General features: G+C 43.5%; 1 protein-coding gene across 1 annotated transcript in view; it reads left to right on the top strand.

The window, feature by feature from the left end:
• The window catches only part of LOC120979761 (copine-8-like), a 212,485-nt gene that overhangs the window by 102,334 nt on the left and 86,279 nt on the right, over positions 1-23,872 (top strand). Inside the window, exon 6 of the mRNA XM_040408717.1 lies at positions 4,516-4,592. Within this exon, the coding sequence (XP_040264651.1) occupies positions 4,516-4,592 (77 nt within the window). The remainder of the gene's footprint in view (positions 1-4,515; positions 4,593-23,872) is intronic.

Raw genomic sequence — 23,872 nt, 5'->3', positions numbered from 1 at the left:
ACTGCAATTTTCCTTTCATTATTGATAACTTAATTCTGCAGTTTTCAAACTGGCCACTGAGATTTATAATTGGCTGACACTTCTGTCTATAGACATCACTTCTCAGCAGTCATTTCATTATCATCAAGGCAGGACTACAGTGACTGATAACACCTATACATAGATATTATTATTTTTAACCCCTTCCCGACCAGCGCAGTAATAGTACGGTGCAGCGGGACGTGACTTGCGGCCCAGCGCCGTATTATTACGGCGGGCTGATCGTGCGGGTGAAGGAGCTGCGCCCGCCCGATCAGCAGCAGGGGTCCGGCAGTGACTGATAGCCGGACCCCTGCTGTATGCGCCAGCATCGGTGAAAACACCGATGCTGGCGCATTACCTCTTGATGTGCCGTGGTCCGCGCTGACCGTGGCACGTGCGATGGGTGGAGGGAGGGAGAGAGCTTCCATCGGCTCCCCGCGTTGCTGTGACGGGGGCCCGATGGCAGGGAGCGCAGCCCTATTCCTTCCTTAGGCATCGTGGCTGCCTTCCGTGACAGCCTGTGAGATCCAGCCCCCTGGATCTCACAGGCAAGCAGACTGTAAGTGTATTACACTGGTAATACACTTACAGCCAATGCATGACAATACAGAAGTATTGTGATGCAATGTAAAGGGGATCGGACCCCCAAAAGTGGGACAAAAAATAAGTGAAAAAAAAATGTTTTTTGATCACCTTACATCACTAAAAGTGCAACACCGATCAAAAAGGCGTATGCCCCCCAAAATAGTACCAATCTAACCGTTACCTCATCAAGCACAAAATGAACCCCTACCTAAGACAATTGCCCAAACAATAAAAAAAACTATGGCTTTCAGATTATGGAGACACTAAATAATTATATTTTTTTTGTTTTCAAAAATGCTTTTATTGTGTTAAATGTAAAAAAAAAAAAAAGTAGACATATTAGGTATTGCCACGTCCGTAGCAACCTGCTCTATAAAAATGCCACATGACCTAACCCCTCAGGTGAACATCGTAAATAAGATAAAATAAAAACAGTGTAAAAAAAGCCATTTTTTGTCACCTTACATCACAAAAAGTGTAATAGCAAGCGATCAAAAAGTCATATGCACCCCAAAATAGTACCAATCAAACCGTCACCTCATCCTGCAAAAATTATACACTAGCTAAGACAATCGCCCAAAAACTGAAAAAACAATGGCTCTCAGACTATGGAGACACTAAAACATAATTTTTTTTTGTTTCAAAAATGATATCATTGTGTAAAACTTGCATAAATAAAAAAAAGTATACATATTAGGTATCGTCACGTCCGTAAGAACCTGCTGTATAAAAATATCACATGACCTAATCCCTCAGGTGAACACCGTAAAAAAATATATATATATATGTCAAAAAAGTCATACGCACCCTAAAATAGTACCAATCCAACCAATTCATCTCATTCCGAAAAAAATGAGTCCCTACATAAGACAGTCACCCAAAAAATAAAAAATAAACTATGAAACTATCGCTTTCAGAATATAGAGTTACTAAAAAATTATTTTTTTGAAAAATGCTTTATTATGTAAAACTGAAACAAACAACCAAAAAAAATAGTCGTATTTGGTATTGTCGCATCCATAACAACCTGCTCTAGAAAAATACCACATGATCTAACCTGTCAGATGAACATTGTAAATAACAAAAAATAAAAACGGTGCCAAAACAGCTATTTTTTGTTACCTTGCCTCACAAAAAGTGTAATATAGAGCAACTAAAAATCATATGTACCCTAAAATAGTACCAACAAAACTGCAACCCTATCCCGTAGTTTCCAAAATGGGGTCTTTTTTTGGAGTTTCTATTCTAGGGGTGCATCAGGGGGTCTTCAAATGTGACATGGCAGCTTAAAATTATCCCAGTGAAATCTGCTTTCCAAAAACCATATCAGTTTTGAATACCTTGGTTTCTACAGGTTCTTCTAAAAAAATTAGCATATTGTGATAAAGTTCATTATTTTCTGTAATGTACTGATAAACATTAGACTTTCATATATTTTAGATTCATTACACACAACTGAAGTAGTTCAAGCCTTTTCTTGTTTTAATATTGATGATTTTGGCATACAGCTCATGAAAACCCAAAATTCCTATCTCAAAAAATTAGCATATCATGAAAAGGTTCTCTAAACGAGCTCTTAACCTAATCATCTGAATCAACTAATTAACTCTAAACACCTGCAAAAGATTCCTGAGGCTTTTAAAAACTCCCAGCCTGGTTCATTACTCAAAACCGCAATCATGGGTAAGACTGCCGACCTGACTGCTGTCCAGAAGGCCATCATTGACACCCTCAAGCAAGAGGGTAAGACACAGAAAGAAATTTCTGAACGAATAGGCTGTTCCCAGAGTGCTGTATCAAGGCACCTCAGTGGGAAGTCTGTGGGAAGGAAAAAGTGTGGCAGAAAATGCTGCACAACGAGAAGAGGTGACCGGACCCTGAGGAAGATTGTGGAGAAGGACCGATTCCAGATCTTGGGGGACCTGCGGAACCAGTGGACTGAGTCTGGAGTAGAAACATCCAGAGCCACCGTGTACAGGCGTGTGCAGGAAATGGGCTACAGGTGCCGCATTCCCCAGGTCAAGCCACTTTTGAACCAGAAACAGCGGCAGAAGCGCCTGACCTGGGCTACAGAGAAGCAGCACTGGACTGTTGCTCAGTGGTCCAAAGTACTTTTTTCGGATGAAAGCAAATTTTGCATGTCATTCGGAAATCAAGGTGCCAGAGTCTGGAGGAAGACTGGGGAGAGGGAAATGCCAAAATGCCTGAAGTCCAGTGTCAAGTACCCAGGGGTCAGTGATGGTCTGGGGTGCCATGTCAGCTGCTGGTGTTGGTCCACTGTGTTTTATCAAGGGCAGGGTCAATGCAGCTAGCTATCAGGAGATTTTGGAGCACTTTATGCTTCCATCTGCTGAAAAGCTTTATGGAGATGAAGATTTCATTTTTCAGCACGACCTGGCACCTGCTCACAGTGCCAAAACCACTGGTAAATGGTTTACTGACCATGGTATTACTGTGCTCAATTGGCCTGCCAACTCTCCTGACCTGAACCCCATAGAGAATCTGTGGGATATTGGGAAGAGAAAGTTGAGAGACGCAAGACCCAACACTCTGGATGAGCTTAAGGCCGCTATCGAAGCATCCTGGGCCTCCATAACACCTCAGCAGTGCCACAGGCTGATTGCCTCCATGCCACATTGCCGCATTGAAGCAGTCATTTCTGCAAAAGGATTCCCGACCAAGTATTGAGTGCAGAACTGAACTTCATTATTTGAAGGTTGACTTTTTTTGTATTAAAAACACTTTTCTTTTATTGGTCGGATGAAATATGCTAATTTTTTGAGATAGGAATTTTGGGTTTTCATGAGCTGTATGCCAAAATCATCAATATTAAAACAAGAAAAGGCTTGAACTACTTCAGTTGTGTGTAATGAATCTAAAATATATGAAAGTCTAATGTTTATCAGTACATTACAGAAAATAATGAACTTTATCACAATATGCAAATTTTTTGAGAAGAACCTGTATTATGTACGCCTCACAAAGTGACTCCACACCTGAACTGGTCCTGAATAAAGTGGGTTTTGGAAATTTTCTGAAAAATTTCAAGATTTGCTTCTAAACTTCTAAACCTTCTAACGTCCCCAAAAAATAAAATGTCATTCACAAAATGATCAAAACATGAAGTAGACATATGGGGAATGTAAAGTAATAACTATTTTTGGAGTTACTATCTATTATAAAAGTAGAGAAATAAAAAATTTGCAAATTTGCAAATGTTTCCAAATTTTGGGAAAATTTGGCATTTTTTTTATAAATAAAAAAGAAATATTTTGACTCAATTTTACCACTGTCATGAAGTACAATATGTGACGAGAAAACTATCTCAGAATGGCCTGGATAAGTAAAAGTGTTTCAAAGAAAAAAAAGAATAGTTATCGGTTCTCAGTTTACAATGTATAGAAACTGCCATTTTTTATGTCATATTATGGAGCTTTCTTTCTCCAGAAGGATTCCATACAGAACGGAATATCTCCACAAAATAAAGGCACGATATGGCGGCACAATGAGTGTCTACAGATCCATATAACTGTTGTAAGGACCCCATGTCCCGCCGTCAGGACTCTACCATGTGCATGCTGCCTTGGAGTCTCCACTCTGGTGGACTCAGCATGATCATGTATTACCTCTTTACTTGGATAGTCACCAAGTTGTTCCACGTTTCTCCACCAGTGATGGTCCACGGCCTCCAATACACCCACAAATACTCGTACATTTTCTAGCATGCTGTAAAAATTGGTAAACTTCGAAGAAACAAATGTTCTACCCATCAGCAGAGCCTTCAGCCTTCAAGTAAATTTCAGGTCATCAATTCAATAAGTCTTAAAAGTCTAAAGTGATACCATAAAGATTGTGGTGTATTTTGCACAATATCACGGTTTTACCTCATCTGCTCCACTTCTTCTTCAGGACTTTCTGGGTCAGGCCTTTTGCACTCTTGGAGAAGTCATTGGGTCACAGAGGAGCCGACTGGAGAAGCCGCTCACGTGAGTAACAGCAAAGCCAACCTAAACTTCTCTAATTGCTGGTTCTACCTTTAATAACATGAAGAGGGTCCAAAACTTGGTACTGATTAGTGCAATGTGTGTGTCTCTCTGGTCGCAGTAATGGTCTGACTGAGAGAGTTAGGAGAGACTGTCTGCTGTCCAAAGAAAGAGGAAGTTATAGAACCAGGACCGGAAGTAGAATACATGGAGGGGCATCCAAAAATTATAACCAGAAAACCATCCACCTGTTTTTATATAAATATATATACAATATATATATAAATAAATTACATAAACATTCACATATAGGCTCAATAAATGATAAAACAAATGTATAAAAATGCCTCTTTAAAGGGGTTCTCCGGGAATTAAGAAAAGGAAAATACTTAAATATTACTTTATTATAAATATATTCTCAAATACCTTTCTTTATTTATAATGGCTCATTTTGTCTGGGGAGCAGTCGTCAGGGGAAACAAAATTGCCGCTGTCCCCTTAGTTCACACAAATCCTGTCCTGATCACACATGAGGACAAGTTACTTTACAACACTGAGGTAAAGAGCTGCCTCATCCTCCTCCTCTCTGCTCTGCTTGTCAGGGATTATGATCCTAAATACAGACAATAAGAACTTTAGCTGAATCTCTGGTGAATTTAGTTCATGAGGAGACATGAAGTACAGAGAGGACGGACAGGACAGACTGTGGTAATGGAGACTGCAGACAAGAGCTGCTGCTCATTAGCCTCACCTCACCCTCCTCTTATGTCTCCTCATCTTCTCCATTCCCCGGGAGATTCACCTGTATTCAGGATCATGATTCCTGACAAGCAGAGAGGAGGATGAGGCAGCACTATGGCTCATTGTGGTGAAGTAACTTGTCCTCCTGTGTGATTAGGACGGGTTTTGTGTTTACTGATAGGACGGCGGCCATTTTATTTCTCCTAATGATTGCTCCCTAGACAAAACAAACCATTCTAAGTAATAAAAGGTATTTGTGAATATATTTATTATAAAATAATATTTAAGTATTTTCATTTTTTTAATTTCTCGAGAACCCCTTTAAGGGTTTTTTCTGGGACTACGATATTGATGAGGTATCCTCAGGACATATCATCAATATCTGAACTGTGGGTTTGACTTCCAGCATACTCCCCACTGATCAGCTATTTGAAGAGACCTCTAGTGGGCGCTCTTCCTTGGCCATGTGATGACGTGTTCAACTGTCGCATGGCCTATGTGCAGCTCAGTCTCATTCAAGTGAATAGACCTGGGCTGCAATACCAAGCACAGCCACTATACAATGTATGGCGCTATGCTTGATAACAAACAGCTGATCGTCAGGGATGCCGGGATTCTGATGACCTATCCTGAATATTTTATTCCCGGAAAACCCCTTTAAGGTGGTATTCCTACGAACCGGATAAGTGATTAGTGTTTGACAGCTGGAACCCTCACAATCCTGAGAGTGGAGATCCAGTGTCCTCCATCGGAATGGATCGTTGGTCGGGCATGCACGCTGACAATCAATTCTGACGGGAATAGCGAGCACATCGCCATCAGATCCACAGAATCTTGCATACACCTCTGCTTCACCATGATGAATCCTAGCTGCGGTAATAGTCATGTTCTTGATTGGAGTAATTCTACAGTTGGGTAGTGGAACATTATTTTAGAAGAGGAGATGGATAAAATCATAAAAGTGCTCAGGACAAAGCAGTTGAATCATACCTTGTTCCATCTGTTGCTATGGCCACCAAACACAATCATCGGGTGAACCTGTAGTCGTTATTAGAGGCGCAGGGCGCGTTGTGTAACATAATGTCAGCCCTGTAATTCTATTTCCCCTCTCGCTACATTGAATGCTGGACAGAGAGCTTATAACACATGAGGGGAGGGGGCTCTTAAAGGAGAACCAAACACAAAAATATTTCCTTTAAGGGATTGCACAGGATTAGAACAAGAGCACCACACCTGTCTCCTGGCTGTGTGCGGTCCTGCAACTCCCTTTCCCAACTATGGCTGTACCACACTTGAACCGCGGACAGGTGTGGCACCGTTTCTAGGAGAAAGCATCATTATAATTCTGTACGAGCTGGGTACTAAAGAAAGGAAGGACTTACAGGGGTTTAATGAGAGGTCCACGGTGATGCGGCTTCACCAGTCTCATTGCCTCCTCTTCTGATAGAAAGTAGTAACTGGATCGCATTACAGAATCCATTGGAGCCATCTGCCTTTTTCACATTTTCCTCCACCAACCAGACCTTGTGCTTCCATCCATGTTCCTACAACACCCTTATTTCTCGTGCTTCGATCAAAGGGTCTACCCAATATAGATCTTTGAGAAAACCAGTTGCACCAGTGCCATAAAAAGCAGTCTATATGTCTTCTATGGTGGCCAGGAGGTAAAAGACATCTCAGTATGGTCTTCTCCATGGCTGGAGGGAACCAACACAGGTCACCATATTGGCAGCAAACTAGAGAAAACAGAACTGGTCCAATAGTTTTGTACAAGAATTTGGAAGAGGCTGGTCTCATGAACGAGCATGTTGCCCATTTTTTTGCTAAGGAACCCCTCGTCCTAAAGTGGCCATAAAAAAATGTTAATTCCATACATGTTCCTGGACAGTTGGCCTAGTTGGATTTCGAGGCAAAAATGTTTTAGGTATAATGTGTTCTGTACATTTCCAAAACACGAACACAGATGGCAGAGAGACGTTCAGCCGTTCCCACAGAGCGGGGCTAGGGACCTGTTGTGTGGACAAATGTTTCCGAGGACCAGGCATGATGCTGCAGCTGACACCTTGACTGCATGGGTACCATAATGCTCAGCCTCGCCTGAACGTCGACGACAGGTCTAATTCTTCGTTAGGTAACTGGCTGATTCCAATTAATGAATAATTAAAGGCTCGGCTTCTGAGTGTTTCATCGGCAATGTTAATTTCAGCCGCCAAGTGATTTTCTCCAGCTGGAGGTGAATCCGATTTGCTGCAAGTTTCACTATTTAAATTTAAATGAATCTAATTATGAAAAAAATCCACGTTTGTTCTGAATCCACAGAAGAGATGACTAAAAAAGTGATGATTTCTTTTCATATGTTAATACATTCAGTTTTGCGGATACTTTTTTTTTTTGTGGTGCTTTTTCTACTAAAATTTCAGATCTGAGTCAAAATTCATTCCTTACGTGGCATTACATTTGGACCAATAAAGTGCATCCATCATTAGAAGAGCTGCAAATTGTAAGGCCTCCATCAGAAGTGTCAGAGCCCCAAAACTCCATATTATGTCAACCTCCATCTTGTATCCTATTGCATGTATTGGTGGGCTGTTATACTCAAGCTCAGTCTCCCATGGATGAGGGGGGGGAGTCAGAACACAACTTGGGATCTGCGCATTTCTAATTTCATAAAATGAAGGGCACCATATTGGGAACTAGGCTTGCATTAGTTCTATTCCTAGAGCCCATGCAACAATGAAGGTGGGGGTTGAATGAATGGCCCCTGACAGCAGTACCACCTGCCCTGATGGTAAGACCTGCACAGTTATAGATGTATATGAGATATAGGGCTTCCAAACGTATGTGTACCCTGAGTATTTTTGGGTCCCCCCTTTGCTGAGTGCGGGGGGGGGGGGGGGTGTCTTCCTGTGATGTAAGAGCTGTGCTGTGTGACCTGACCAATCAAATTCCCCCTGCTGATTCCCCTCACTGAAAGGTTGAATGAGAAACTAAAGCTTCACCTCCCTCCTCCTCCTTCTCTCTCCTGTCTTCTATACAAATGCAAATGATCATCCTGCCGGCTACGCCAACACAGTGAAGGTCAAAGTGCTTAGGACAGATCAGCCATTTCTTGTTCTATCTATTTCCAAGAGCTGGGTGAGATTATGGCCATATTTACAACTCTCACATTATATCGACATCCACCTTTCCTTGAATTTTGAACAGGAGACCCGTTTAGTAGTGCGGGTCACATATTCTTTATGATATTTTTATCTCTTATGCTATATGATATTTTATCTTTTATCTGGAATTGCAGTAAGACTACAACATAAAATGTGCACATTGCCATGTGATTTTGCCGTTGACTGTGATTCTGGTAAAGTGCGATAAAAGTGCATTTATTTCCATGGGGTTTGCTTCCCTACTGTAAGAGTGCAGCTCACTTCACCACTTTTCACATTCCTCATAAATGTTGAATCTAACATTTAAAAATCCACCCTGACAGGTTTTTGGCTTGCGTCCCCTAAGCGCCAGACCTCTGTATTGTACTATCCATCGGACATGTAACTTAGTCCTGAGGCTACATTCACACAACAGTGTGAATGGAAAAACGGTGCGTTTTTTTAACTGCCGTTTTCTCACTGATACCTTTCTGAGAAACTCGCATAAAAAATGGTCTTCTTCAATTGTATGGGGGCTGTCGGTCTGTGGAAAGGGGCAAAATAGGACATGCCCTATTTTTTGACTGCCGATATTAACGGGCCATCAAAAAAACAGCAGTGTGAATAACCCCATAGACGACCATTGATATTAAAACAGTTGTGTGAATGTAGCCTTATGCTATAATATGTGTGCAACTTCCATTTGAATTTATTTATATTGTCACTTAACATAAATTATTTATATATTTATGTTATTTATATATATATATATATATATATATATACAGTACAGACCAAAAGTTTGGACACACCTTCTCATTCAAAGAGTTTTCTTTATTTTCATGGCTATAAAAATTGTAGATTCACACTGAAGGCATCAAAACTATGAATTAACACATGTGGAATTATATACATAACAAACAAGTGTGAAACAACTGAAAATATGTCATATTCTAGGTTCTTCAAAGTAGCCACCTTTTGCTTTGATTACTGCTTTGCACACTCTTGGCATTCTTTTGATGAGCTTCAAGAGGTAGTCCCCTGAAATGGTCTTCACTTCACAGGTGTGCCCTGTCAGGTTTAATAAGTGGGATTTCTTGCCTTATAAATGGGGTTGGGGCCATCAGTTGCGTTGAGGAGAAGTCAGGTGGATACACATCTGATAGTCCTACTGAATAGACTGTTAGAATTTGTATTATGGCAAGAAAAAAGCAGCTAAGTAAAGAAAAACGAGTGGCCATCATTACTTTAAGAAATGAAGGTCAGTCAGTCAGCCGAAAAATTGGGAAAACGTTGAAAGTAAGGGCTATTTGACCATGAAGGAGAGTGATGGGGTGCTGCGCCAGATGACCTGGCCTCCACAGTCACCGGACCTGAACCCAATCGAGATGGTTTGGGGTGAGCTGGACCGCAGAGTGAAGGCAAAAGGGCCAACAAGTGCTAAGCATCTCTGGGAACTCCTTCAAGACTGTTGGAAGACCATTTCAGGGGACTACCTCTTGAAGCTCATCAAGAGAATGCCAATAGTGTGCAAAGCAGTAATCAAAGCAAAAGGTGGCTACTTTGAAGAACCTAGAATATGACATATTTTCAGTTGTTTCACACTTGTTTGCTATGTATATAATTCCACATGTGTTAATTCATAGTTTTGATGCCTTCATAGTCATGAAAATAAAGAAAACTCTTTGAATGAGAAGGTGTGTCCAAACTTTTGGTCTGTACTGTATATATATTATTTATTAAATTTATTTATATTGTCACTTAACACAAAGTTTCATCCCGGCGGTTACGCCAAAATGTTGTGGGAAAAGCTCAGGACAGTGATATTGTAGCAGTCTTTTGGGCTGAGAATTTCTTATTTTTGTGATTCTTCAGCCTCTGTAACCTGTGCAATAAGTGAAGGAGAGAAAATATTTGGTTCTGATTCTTGGAGTCATTCATTTTCTTGTAGGGGTTCTCCGGTCATGAATGAATTTTGAGCAAGTGCCCGCAGCCTGTCTAAACAGAAGATTCATACTTACCTGCTCCCCGACCCCACCCATGCCATCCATTGCAGCATGGCCATGGTCATATTCTCCTCAGCAGCCAATGACTGGCATCAGCAGTGGTGTGGCCACAAGCAGCACGTTACCACTGCATCGGGGCATGTGATATCAACATTGCAGGGACCAGAACATGAACCCGGCGGAGGCAGGGTGGAGGAGTGCAGCAGCAGGCTGCGGATACTAAAAACTCATTATTCCCAGAGAACCCCCTTTAAGGCCAATAACAATGAATACTTTTATTGGAATATGCCTTTTAGATAGCTTAATAGGAAATATTAAGGCTTATTTAACCTGTTCTCTTCCATCCCGATGGTATTCTCTTACCAGGCTGCTCCCCAGGCTTTATCATTTCTAATCCGTGAAGGTTCTCTATTTAATGTTGTTTTATTGTATATGCAGGTGATATAGAGCTGTAGCCTTGATTATAGATATAGAATGTAAAGAGAGTCATTGGTTGTCATAGATACAGATTTTCAATTGAAGATAGCATATGTAGTAGTACATTACTGACGAGATATCATTCCGATTGTATCAGTTACCTAAGAGGCTGAGGTGCAGACCTAGTTCATACACAGATCTCAAAGGGTCCCGTTGCAAAATTCAGTATGCCCCCCTTTTCTTCCTGCAGTGAAAACAATTTATTGTACAATTTTATTTATTAAGCAAAATAATGGAGGAATTTTTGAATAAAAAAAATAACCATCCTCTGCTTTACCCACTTTACTAGACTTCTATGAACACAGGCTCCTTAAATATGGCGCTCATTCTGGACACCATATATGTCAATGTATTTACACCAAATAACTGTCATAAATAAAATTTATAAAGCCCCCCCCCCTCATACTATTCTAAAGCCTCTGCTCCCCCTTGGGAAATATATTACAAAACTGACTGCCTAAAGTCGCCACTAGGGGGAGCTCAGTGCATAGGAATTCCTAAAGTTACCATTGAAATGAATGCAAACTGTAGAATCTCGAGGTGCTGAGCTTCCCCTTCGTGGTGGCTGTAGGCAAATGCTATAAATCTAGGCCGGGAATAGGAAAAGCAGTTCATTGCCAGGACCTCCCTCCCCTGGGCGCCTTAGCAGCTTGGTCAGAGGTTCATACCTAATCGACCTTTCTATGTATATTTAATTATTTATTGACCTATCACTTTCGTGAGCCGCCCCCAGTATATGTTTTTGATCAGATTAATTGTACATTTCGGCATCCTGCCAAAATCCCGTAAATCGGCCAGATTGATTCTTCCATTTTTAACCAGATATATCTGGCAATAAAACTGTGGGTAACCTCAGCCTCATCACAGGTTGCCAAAAACTGCACCCTACATTGTATAGCACCTGTGCTTGGTACCACATCTCAGTCCCATTCATTTCTATGGGGCTGAGCAACGCCTAGGCCATGTGACCGATAAAGGTGACATCACTGGCCTAGGGTAAGCTGAGAGAAGGGCTCTGCACTCATTGAGTTGCCGCAGACTGCTTAAACACCTGATTGACAGGGGTCCTGCATGTCGGACCCCCAACGATCATATACCGATGATCCTTAGGATATGGTAGTTTATCAGTATAAAACAGTCGAAAACTCCTTTAAGGATGAACACCGAGTCGTATATGGCTGCGTCTGCTAGACTGTAGCATGACTATATCCTAATTTGATGACCTTGAAGTTAAAGGGGTTGCTTGATATAGAAAATCCAGCTTTAAATACTGGAAGGGGTACCTCGGGGGTGATCCATGGAGTGATTCTCTCTCCGCAGGTCACGCATTACACAAACAGCCCATTCATTACTATGAACACTGTGTAATACTTAATTTCTCCTGAGGTGGCACTGCAGGAAAACTGAGCTCTTGATTGTAGGTCCACCCCCACAGATCAGCGCTGATCACTGGGGATTTTAGTAGTGGGAGAGCGATTGTTTTCAGGGGGCATATCTAATAAAAAAGGATTGCTCTACAATAGACCGTATAAATGAATGAATGTATATTTTACATTTACAGTTCAGCAGTATGTTAACTAATGGCGTGTGTGACAAAGGCAGCCTGACTCACCTCCATTTCCCTGCTCTCAGTGCCACTGCATTTAAAAGAAAAGAAAAAAAAACCAGCGAGTAATATGATCCCATTGAGGGCTATGTTATATAATTGTGATGAAGCCGTTATAGGCTTATAATGTTCATCATCATCGCTGCTCGGAATCCAAGGAGAGCAAGGAAATAATACACAGCGTTTTTTCTTTCGCTGGGGTTCTTTATGTATAAACATTGGAGAGAATTTACCATTTTACTCAAAAATGTGCAATAAGCTGCAGCTCTCATCAGTTTTTGAAATACGGGCAGGGCTTAGCGGAAGGGGGTGGGGCCACTCAGGCGCCAACAAATTTAATATCAATTATACCTGATTTCATTGTCTTTTGGAAAATGTATTTAGAGACATAAATGCACCAAAATGTGTTGAATTTCACGTCACATTCTAGATGCATTCACATTAGAAATTTGTGCCATGGTGTCACGCCCTGCCCTGTGGATGGTTTGAGAATTGCTGCACGTGACTCGACCTGATAGTTTGTTTGTTGTGGGATTGAGCACAGTTCCACCTTCTCCCAGGTGGTGTTCTTTTTGTGATTAGTGAAGCTATTTGTACCTCCCTTTTTCCCTATAGCCTTTGCAGGTTATAGTTCTACCTTGTGTGAGCCTTGGATGCTTGGTGGATCGTCTGCTTTTTCTCGTATCAGATAAGTCTTTTCCCTTCTCTTTTCCCTTTTGGTTTCTGTTTTGTCTAGGCCTCTAGTGGGGACGCTAGCGCCTTCAGTGGTAAAAGGCGCTGGGTGTCTCTTACCCTTTTTCCCTATTGCTGAGGGTCTGTTTACTGTGTTATAGTCTTAGGCACAGGGACATGTGTATATCTACCATTGAGGTATGCACATGGGCTTAACAGCCTAGGGAAAGTGTGTCAGGGATTGCTAGGAGGTGACCTTGTTTTTCCCTAGTTTGTGGGTCCTAGTCCGTTGTTCAGTTTGTCTTTCAGATTGCTGTTCCCTTCCCTACCTATTGTGACACATGGGGTTTAGACTGATGTATGAAACGCCAGTCCAAGTAAATCTCCCCCGTTGGCTCTCACTGGGTGTCTGTTTCGAAGTTATCTGCATTATAGTTCATTAACTCCTTAATAATTGAGCCATATTTGACCTTATTGCACTCTGCCCATAGAGATAAATGAGCTGTCCATATAATGCACGGACGTGCCGAGTCCTCCAGAGCAACGTAACCTCTCGGTAGTGTCTCTCTGCTTGTATAATAGACAAGACCCCCCTTTAAATTAATTTTAAATTTCCTACTAGGTTACAAAATGGGTTTTACTGCACCAGACGACCCCGCTGCCAGCGCTGTGGGTGCAGTACCCTGCAGCTTGGCACACAATTCAGATTAGACTGCTTTGCCTATCCCCTCCCCATTAATTATAGGGTCTTGAATTCCTGCGAAATAGATACAGTTCTAATAGTAACATCAAGCTATTGTGTTTTCCTGCACCCACTGCGTGGCTTAATTAGATATGGAGGGGTTGGGGGGGGGCTTTTAATTTAGGTGAAATCATTTTATTTATACCGCGCGTCGTGTATTGTTCATGTACCTTGCCTGCTGTTAGCTCTCTTCTACATTTACATGCCTCTACATGCTTCCCATGGGCTTTATTTATTGTGATTCTTCTCTCCATATTTCGTTTTTGCCATATGGGTAGCAGCCGCTAGAAGAGGAGAATTCTGTGTAATACACAAGGTTATGCTGGTACAAGGCTCAGCAGCTATTGATACAGGTATTAGACAAACATGGATGTTCACGTGTAGAAACAGCGCCTCTCTTGTGCATGGCGGAGTCTGGTATTGCAGCTGAGCCTTTTTCAAGTGGATGCAATATGTGACACGCCTATGGACAAAGGGAGGCGCTGTTTCTGACAACAGAGAACTAGACAGGCTGTAATGTAGATTGTAGGGGAATTATTTGATTATTGATGTGATAAATGTGATCTAGAGTCCTAGGGTCTATTTATGTATCTAGTCTAGTCTATATGGACATCCATTTATATATTAAAGGGCATCTGTCAGCAGTTTTGTACCTATGACACTGGCTGACCTGTTTCATGTGCGCTTGGCAGCTAAAGGCATGTTCATACAGTTAGGTCCATATATATTTGGACACAGACAACATTTTCTCATTTCTGTTCTGTACATTACCACAATGGATTTTGAACAAAACAATTCAGATGCAGCTGAAGTTCAGATTTTCAGCTTTAATTCAGTCGGTTGAACAAAATGATTGCCTAAAAATGTGAGGAACTAAAGCATTTTTTAAAACTCAATCCCTTCATTTCGGGGGCTCAAAAGTAATTGGACAAATTAAATAATTGTAAATAAAATGTTAATTTCTAAAACTTGGTTGAAAACCCTTTGTTGGCAATGACTGCCTGAAGTCTTGAGCTCATGGACATCCCCAGACGCTGTGTTTCCTCCTCTTTAATGCTCGGCCATGGCCTTTACTGCCGCGGTTTTCAGTTGCTGTTTATTTGTAGGCCTTTCTGTCTGAAGTTTAGTCTTTAACAAGTGAAATGCTCTATTGGGTTCATGTCACGAGGGTATCAAGAGCCACGTCTGACTCCGTTATACCCGGGGTCAGGAAGTCGCAGCGGGTGGCTGCGCGCTCTATATCTAAAGATCACGTTGTTTCTTTGTGATTGTTTTCTGTGTTTGCCTTGCTATCCTTTTTGTCTCTCTCAGGGATCCGTAGCTTCTCCTCCTCAGCTGTTTCTTGTCTGCCACTCCCTACCTCCTTATATTCTCCCCTCACACTTCTCTAGTTGCCAGTTATAGAGCTTCCTGCCTGGACATCTATACTGACCCACTGGAGTTGTGAATCCTGGTTGTTGTTCCTGAGTGCTACCCTCCGGATCCCTGTTGGGCTTATTGTTGTCTCCTGTTGTCTCCCACCTGGGAATATATGTTGAGTCTGTGTTGTCTGTCCTCCCCTTGGTGTTTTCCCTTAGAGTTAGTGGTGCGGACTAGTGTTCCCATCGCCCTGTTCACTACCTAGGGCTCAGCTCAGGGAAAGCCAGGGCTTTAGGCACGTGATCGGCGTACGGGTGAGGAACCCGTCTAGGGACGTCAGGGCAGCCAGGTGCCAGCCGCCAGGTGAGTCAGGGGTCACCATCTTCCCTCTCACTTGGGCAGGGCCTTCCTCGTTCCCTCCCTCTGTGTCACGTATGTGATAGCCACGCCGACCGTGATATTATAACTGGCCCTTACTTTTTGAGAAAAAAAAAAAAAAAAAATTATAATTTTTGTTTGTTGTTTTTTTTTTCTCTCTCTACTTAGAATCCAATATGGATCCTATTGATGCCTTGGCAGAACAGCTTCAAGGCCTGTCTTTGGAGGTGGCAGGATTGAAGGCGTCTGTTCTCCAACAACAGCAGCAAATGCAGCAGACCGCACCCCCAGCGGTTGCTATGGGTAACCAGGTTGTCACTGAACCCAAGGTTGCTCTTCCCGACAGATTTTCTGGGGGAAGGGACAAATTTGCGACGTTCCGTGAGGCCTGCAAATTATATTTTAAGTTGCGCCCTTACTCCTCAGGTCATGAAGAACAGCGGGTAGGGATTGTCATTTCCCTGCTTCAGGGGGATCCGCAATCCTGGTTCTCGTTACCCCCTGGTTCTCAGGCTCTTCGGTCAGTGGAGGGATTTTTTGGGGCTTTGGGTCTCATATATGATGACCCTGACCGAGTCGCCCTGGCTGAGTCGAAGTTACGGAGACTCCTACAGGGAGATCGGTCAGCAGAGGAATATTGCTCAGAGTTCCGTAGGTGGGCTACGGATACTCAGTGGAACGACCCGGCTCTCAGGAGTCAGTTCTGCTCTGGGTTATCTGAAAGGGTTAAGGATGCACTGGCGCTGTATGAGACCCCCCTTTCCCTTGATGCTGTTATGTCCCTCTCTATCAGAATAGATAGACGTCTTAGGGAGAGATCGAAAATTCCGGAGCAATTGGTTACCTCTCCCAAGCAACAGTCAGCCTGTACTGACTTAGATGAGCCTATGCAGCTAGGCGGAACTTCTCGTCAGGTCCGTCCTCCCGAGGTTCGCCGTAGGGGGGGGGGGGGCTTGTTTTTTCTGTGGGGGGAGGGGTCATTTCATTAATGTCTGTCCCTCCTTTCTCAAAAACAAAAGACCGTCGGAAAACTACTAACCCCAGGCTGTGCGGAGGATGTCAGCCGGGGGGTATACGTTTCCTCCATACGAACATCTCAATTTGTGTTACCAGCGGTCATTGTTTTTGGTGTTAAGACGGAGTCTATTTCTTTTTTTCTAGACAGTGGAGCAGGGGTAAACTTGATTGATGCCCATTTTGCCCGCACTATGGGTTTGTCTCTCTGTATGCTGCAGAGACCTATTCCCGTATTCGCTATAGATTCTGCTCCTCTGTCTCAGAGAAACCTCACCCACATTGTTCGTAATTTACACCTTCGGGTAGGGGAGTGTCTTTCATGTTACGTTCTGGAGGGCCTTCCCTCTCCGGTGGTATTGGGTCTTCCCTGGTTGGTAGCGCACAATCCAGTGGTGGATTGGCAGGCCAGGGAGATATTGGAGTGGAGTGAGCATTGCAGAGAGAATTGCTTAAATAACAATTGCTTAATCGCCTCCATAGCTTCCCTACCTACGTTTATTTCGGACTTTGAGGAAGTTTTTTCTGAAAAGGGTTGTCAGAAACTACCACCTCATCGTCCTTATGATTGCCCGGTTAACCTGATTCCCGGGGCAAAATTACCCAAGTCCAGGTTGTATAATCTTTCGGGTCCCGAGAGACAAGCCATGAAAGATTATATCTCCGAGAGTCTGGCTAAGGGACACATCAGACCCTCTTCTTCACCCGTGGCTGCAGGGTTTTTCTTTGTTAAAAAGAAAGATGGGGGCCTGCGTCCTTGCTTAGATTTCCGTGAGTTAAACCAGATAACCATCCGTGACCCATACCCTCTTCCTCTCATTCCTGACCTTTTTAATCAGATTGCGGGTGCTAAGTGGTTCTCCAAACTTGATCTTAGGGGGGCCTACAATCTGATTCGTATCAGGGAAGGGGATGAGTGGAAGACAGCTTTTAACACCCCTGAGGGGCATTATGAAAATCTAGTTATGCCTTTCGGTCTGACCAATGCCCCTGCTGTCTTCCAACATTTCGTTAATGATATTTTTAGTCATCTCATCGGCAGGTTTGTAGTCATTTACCTAGATGATATCTTAATTTATTCGGCTGATCTGAAAACACATGAGGTGCATGTCAGGCAAGTACTGCAGGTCCTACGGACGAATAAATTATATGCGAAAATTGAAAAATGTGTCTTCGCTGTTCAGGAATTACAGTTCCTGGGATATCTATTATCTGCTTCAGGTTTCCGCATGGATCCTGGGAAGGTCCAGGCAATTTTAGATTGGGATCTTCCTGAGAACCTTAAAGCCCTACAACGGTTTTTGGGTTTCGCTAATTTCTATAGAAAGTTCATTAAAAATTATTCAGTGATCGTTAAACCCCTTACCGACATGACTAGGAAGGGGACGGATTTTTCCAAATGGTCTGGCGCCGCTAAAGATGCATTTTCCTCTCTAAAGGAGGTAGATGCGTCAGAGGTGGGAGCTGTATTGTCTCAGGGTCCGTCTCCTGGCAAATGGCGTCCTTGCGCTTTCTTTTCCAAAAAATTATCTTCTGCGGAGAAGAATTATGATATTGGAAATAGGGAACTGTTGGCGATTAAACTGGCGCTTGAAGAGTGGCGTCACTTCTTAGAGGGAGCAATCCACCCCGTCACGGTGATTACGGATCACAAGAACCTTCTGTACCTAGAATCGGCTAAGCGTCTCACCCCTAGACAAGCTAGGTGGTCGCTATTCTTTACCAGATTTAACTTTGTAATCACCTATCGTCCTGGGGCAAAAAATACCAAGTCAGACGCATTATCTCGTAGTTTCCCTGGAGGGGGTAATGTTAGTGATCCGGTACCTATTTTACAAAGAGGAGTGGTTGTCTCTGCTGTACACTCTGTTTTGGAGGGAAAGGTGTTAGAGGCTCAGGGGGACGCCCCGGCCTCTTGCCCCTCAGAGAAATTGTTTGTACCGTTAAACCTGCGTCTTGAATTATTAAAAGAACATCATAATTCGGCACTTGCTGGACACCCGGGTAGTAAAGCAACCTTGGAGCTTTTATCTCGTCGTTTTTGGTGGCCAAGGTTGCGTCAGGATGTAATGGATTTCGTGTCTACTTGTTCTACTTGTGCACGCGCGAAAGTCTCTCATACACGTCCAGCAGGGTCTTTATTGCCACTTTTCATCCCCAATAGGCCATGGACACATCTGTCAATGGATTTCATCACTGACTTACTGTTGTCGGCGGGTAAAACAGTTATCTTGGTAGTAGTAGACAGGTTTAGCAAAATGGTACACTTTATTGCGCTACCCGCACTTCCTAATGCTAAAACTCTCGCTCAGGTGTTTATCAGTGAAATCGTGAAGCTTCACGGGGTCCCTTCCGATGTGGTTTCGGATCGGGGAACCCAGTTTATTTCTAAGTTTTGGAAAGCTTTTTGTTCCCGTTTGGGGGTTCACTTGTCCTTTTCCTCAGCTATCCATCCTCAGTCGAATGGACAGACTGAGCGTACCAACCAAAACCTAGAAACATATTTAAGGTGTTTTGTGTCTGAAAACCAAGAGTTGTGGTCATCATATTTACCGTTAGCTGAGTTTGCCATAAATAATCATTATCAGGAGTCCACTGGCAAGTCACCATTCCTTGGTGCATACGGTTTTCATCCCCAATTTTGTACTTTCAAAGAGGGGGGGTCTTCTGGGGTTCCCGAAGAGGAAAGGTTTTCTTCATCTCTTTCATCGGTATGGCAGAAGGTGCAAGTTAACTTGAAAAAGATGAGTGGTAAATATAAATGCATGGCCGATAAGAAACGGTCGCCAGGTCCGGACCTAGGAGTGAATGACTATGTGTGGTTGTCTACTAGGAATATTAAGTTGAAGGTTCCTTCTTGGAAACTGGGTCCTAGGTTCATTGGTCCCTATAAAATAGTAGCCGTCATTAACCCTGTGGCTTTTCGCCTGGAGCTACCTCAGACTTTTAAGATCCATAATGTCTTCCATAAATCGTTACTCAAGAAGTATGTTCCACCTCTAGAACCATCGCCGCTGCCACCTCCTCCTGTCATTGTGGCTGGTAATCTGGAGTTTCAAATAGCCAGAATTGTTGATTCTCGTCGGGTCCGCCGCTCTCTTCAGTATCTGGTGCATTGGAGGGGTTACGGTCCCGAGGAAAGAATGTGGGTTCCAGCGTCAGAGGTAAACGCCAACAGGTTAATTCAGACTTTCCATGCCTCTCATCCGGAGAGACCTGGTCCTGAGTGTCCGGAGGCCCCTCGTGAAAGGGGGGGTACTGTCACGAGGGTATCAAGAGCCACGTCTGACTCCGTTATACCCGGGGTCAGGAAGTCGCAGCGGGTGGCTGCGCGCTCTATATCTAAAGATCACGTTGTTTCTTTGTGATTGTTTTCTGTGTTTGCCTTGCTATCCTTTTTGTCTCTCTCAGGGATCCGTAGCTTCTCCTCCTCAGCTGTTTCTTGTCTGCCACTCCCTACCTCCTTATATTCTCCCCTCACACTTCTCTAGTTGCCAGTTATAGAGCTTCCTGCCTGGACATCTATACTGACCCACTGGAGTGGTTAATCCTGGTTGTCGTTCCTGAGTGCTACCCTCCGGATCCCTGTTGGGCTTATTGTTGTCTCCTGTTGTCTCCCACCTGGGAATATATGTTGAGTCTGTGTTGTCTGTCCTCCCCTTGGTGTTTTCCCTTAGAGTTAGTGGTGCGGACTAGTGTTCCCATCGCCCTGTTCACTACCTAGGGCTCAGCTCAGGGAAAGCCAGGGCTTTAGGCACGTGATCGGCGTACGGGTGAGGAACCCGTCTAGGGACGTCAGGGCAGCCAGGTGCCAGCCGCCAGGTGAGTCAGGGGTCACCATCTTCCCTCTCACTTGGGCAGGGCCTTCCTCGTTCCCTCCCTCTGTGTCACGTATGTGATAGCCACGCCGACCGTGATAGTTCAGATCCGGTGACTGACTCGGCCATTCAGGAATATTCCACTTCTTTGCTTTAATCAACTCCTGGGTTGCTTTGGCTTTATGCTTTGGGTCATTGTCCATCTGTATTACTCTGAAAACCCCAGAATTCATCCGGCTGCTTCTGTCCTGTGTCACATCATCAATAAACACTAGGGCCCCGGGGCCACTGGCAGCCATGCATGCCGAAGCCATCACACTGCCTCCACCGTGTTTTACAGATGATGTGGTATGCTTTGGATCATGAGCCGTACCGTGCCTTTGCCATACTTTTTTCTTTCCATCATTCTGGTAGAGGTTGATCTTGGTTTCATTTGTCAAAAGAATGTTCTTCAAGAAGTTTGCTGGTTTTTTAAGATGTTTTAGATGTCCAATCTAGCCTTATTCTTGAGGATGATGAGTGGCTTGCACCGTGCAGTGAACCCTCTGTATTTACTTTCATGCTGTCTTCTCTTTATGGTAGATTTGGATATTGATAGCCTATATCCTGGAGAGTGTTGGTCACTTGGTCGGCTGTTGAGAAGGGGTTTCTCTTCACCATGGTAATTATTCTACCATCATCCACCACTGTTGTCTTCCGTGGGTACAGTGAAAACAGAAAAAAAAAAAAAAAGTTAATCCAATCCAGGGGGATCGTGAGATCCCAAAAGGAATGAAGAAGGTTAGGGCGCCAACAGTGGTGGATTTGGTAGGAGATGAGAGCAAAAGAAAAGAAGGTAACTAATATAGGTGGGGGGAAGGCAGCTCATAGAGGAGTGTTAGATAACGTCAAACACTTAGACATAGGTAATAAGGAAATTCGACAAGAAATCGTCGTGTGGTGATGGGGTTACACCAAAACGAAAGTAAATGTCCACAAAGTAAGAGATGATAAGGGCCACTCCCTTAATATTGGATATAGTATACTCAGTCAGAGGGATACAGTTACAAGTAGCTTAGTGAAGGCAAAGACTCCAGGTCCCAATAGAGAAATACACAGATAAAATATTTAACGCTAGCAGTTTAAAATGGGCATAAGCATCAATAAATAGTAAAATAGAATAAAATAAGATAAAATAAAATCTGTATGCACTCACTTTGCTGGGGGGTAGTCAGCAGGACAAACTCAAGACACCTGGATTGGTCATAGTCTGAGCGGGATCGGCCGACTGATCAATGTGTATGGGGTCTCCCCTGTCAGTAGATGGATCAGGCATGTTGGATTTCAACATGCCCAAACCTTTTAAACCAGTTTAATCCCCTGTCCCCACTGCTGCCGGCCGAGCATGCCTGTGTATGGGGGAGTCAAGAAGAGTAGCTGTCCGTAGGACTTTGCAATCTCACCAGTCACACGCAAAGCTGCATTTCATCTGTTGGCTGCACCATCACAGAGTTTATTTTCTGGAGACCTTGCAAGGGATTTACCAAACGTAGTGCTAGGGAAACATGTACCAGCATCCCATGGCAGCTCATCGGATTCCATTTCTGATATTTCAGAGCACTGGTCACGATGAGCAACTCCTCTAGTTCTGTTAAATCTGCCAGTTGAACCTGCAAGATACCAACCGATTTTTTTTGTTTTTGTTTCTGCAGCTCTGGTTGTGAATGGAGTATAATTCAGTATAGTATATGCATAGTAATTTAACAGAAAATATACTGTTCAAATACATCCCTAGAGAATTATCTCGCCATTGTGATTTAGGCCCGAGAAGCTTCAGACAAACCTTTTGCATTTCCATTCTTCCTATCACAAGTGTGAACGCCTCGTAGTGCAGCATTGACAAATCCGATACCTTTCATATCCAAAGCTTTGTAAGCCCTGGGAGTTCAGGCCGATTGATTTGGTTCTATTTTTGAAGCATAGGCAGACAATGAGCCTGTCTCCTATTGGACGGCGCTGCGCTAATGTGTGCGAAAAAATTCTCGATGTAAATTGCATTTGGAAGGAGGTTTTCTTCTGGTGGTGCGGACGGCTTTGGAAATGTTGGGCTTTGTGTTCTGTACTTGAAGTGAGACCCTATGTTCTGCAATTACTGGCAACTCCAGCATAACAATATGATATATAGCATAGTCTACAGATATTATACAGTGTGAATGTGGCTTGTACTGTATGTTTTCTAATTTACCCACCGTATACAGTATATAAAATAAACCCGCAATGTATGCATAGGCTGCCAAATAGTGGCCAACATCCTGCCATATCAAAGGGTTTCTCTGGGATTCTTATACTGAAGACCTTATTTTTGGTCCGCATTTTGGGGATCAGAGGTGGACCCATTTACTTCAAGGGGCCACAAAAATTGAGCACAGCACACTGTGAGCTGTTTGCAACCATATGTCCGTTCCGCCATCCCACAAAAACAAACCAAAACCATAGAGCATGTCCTATTCCTGTCCGTTTGTGGGACATGCGGAACGGGAAATTGCAGAAGGACCCTTGATGGTATCCGTGTTTTGTGGACCGCAAAACTGATACAGTCGTGCGCATGAGGCCTAAGCCATAAGTATCTGATTGGTAGGGGTCTGACACCCAGCGCTACCGCCAATCAGCTGTTCGGGAGTATAGCGCCATATAGTGGATGGAGCTGGTTACCCATTCCTTTCAGTGCGAGCAAAACCCCAGCCACCAGCTGTCTCACCTCTGTGCACGCCCCTGACTGAACCCTTCATTTTCTACTGTATAACAAACTTGCCAACACTCCCATAAAAATGGGCATCCTCCTGGACAAGTTGACAACTCTCTTGGGTACTAGGAAAGCCTCCCAGTACCTCCCAGTAAGGGAACCCCTAATTGTGTGTGGAACTGGGGCTGCATCATCAAATGCAGTCTCAGATGCCAGACACAAATTGAGGACAGTAAAAGGGGTGAGGCCTGTGTAAAAAGGGCATGGTCAGCGTGGACATGTTGGTAAAGGAGGCGGTTCTACTGTAAAATGGGTGCGGTCTGTGTGAGGGGACGTGAAAAAAATCTGGTGGCGGTCTGCACGTGTAGCAACCTCTACCGTATCACTGTTGGCAAGTATGCTATATACTGATCCTATATAGTGTGATGTCTTCATATATGGAGGCATTTGACATCATAAGCATGGTTGCCAATGGTCCAAAATTTGCAGGGACTGTCCCTAATTTTCCATGACAGTCCTGGCAACTTTAGGCTTTCCCGGGACAAAAAAAGGCAGAGCCCACAGGTAATCCCCATCTCTAAGTGGGTGGTCTCTGGCAGGTTTGGGCG

Source organism: Bufo bufo, chromosome 9, assembly GCF_905171765.1.
Source record: "Bufo bufo chromosome 9, aBufBuf1.1, whole genome shotgun sequence".
NCBI classification, from domain to species: Eukaryota; Metazoa; Chordata; class Amphibia; order Anura; family Bufonidae; genus Bufo; species Bufo bufo.
The sequence above is the reverse complement of the archived record's forward strand: the minus strand, read 5'-3'. Positions and strand labels throughout refer to the sequence as shown.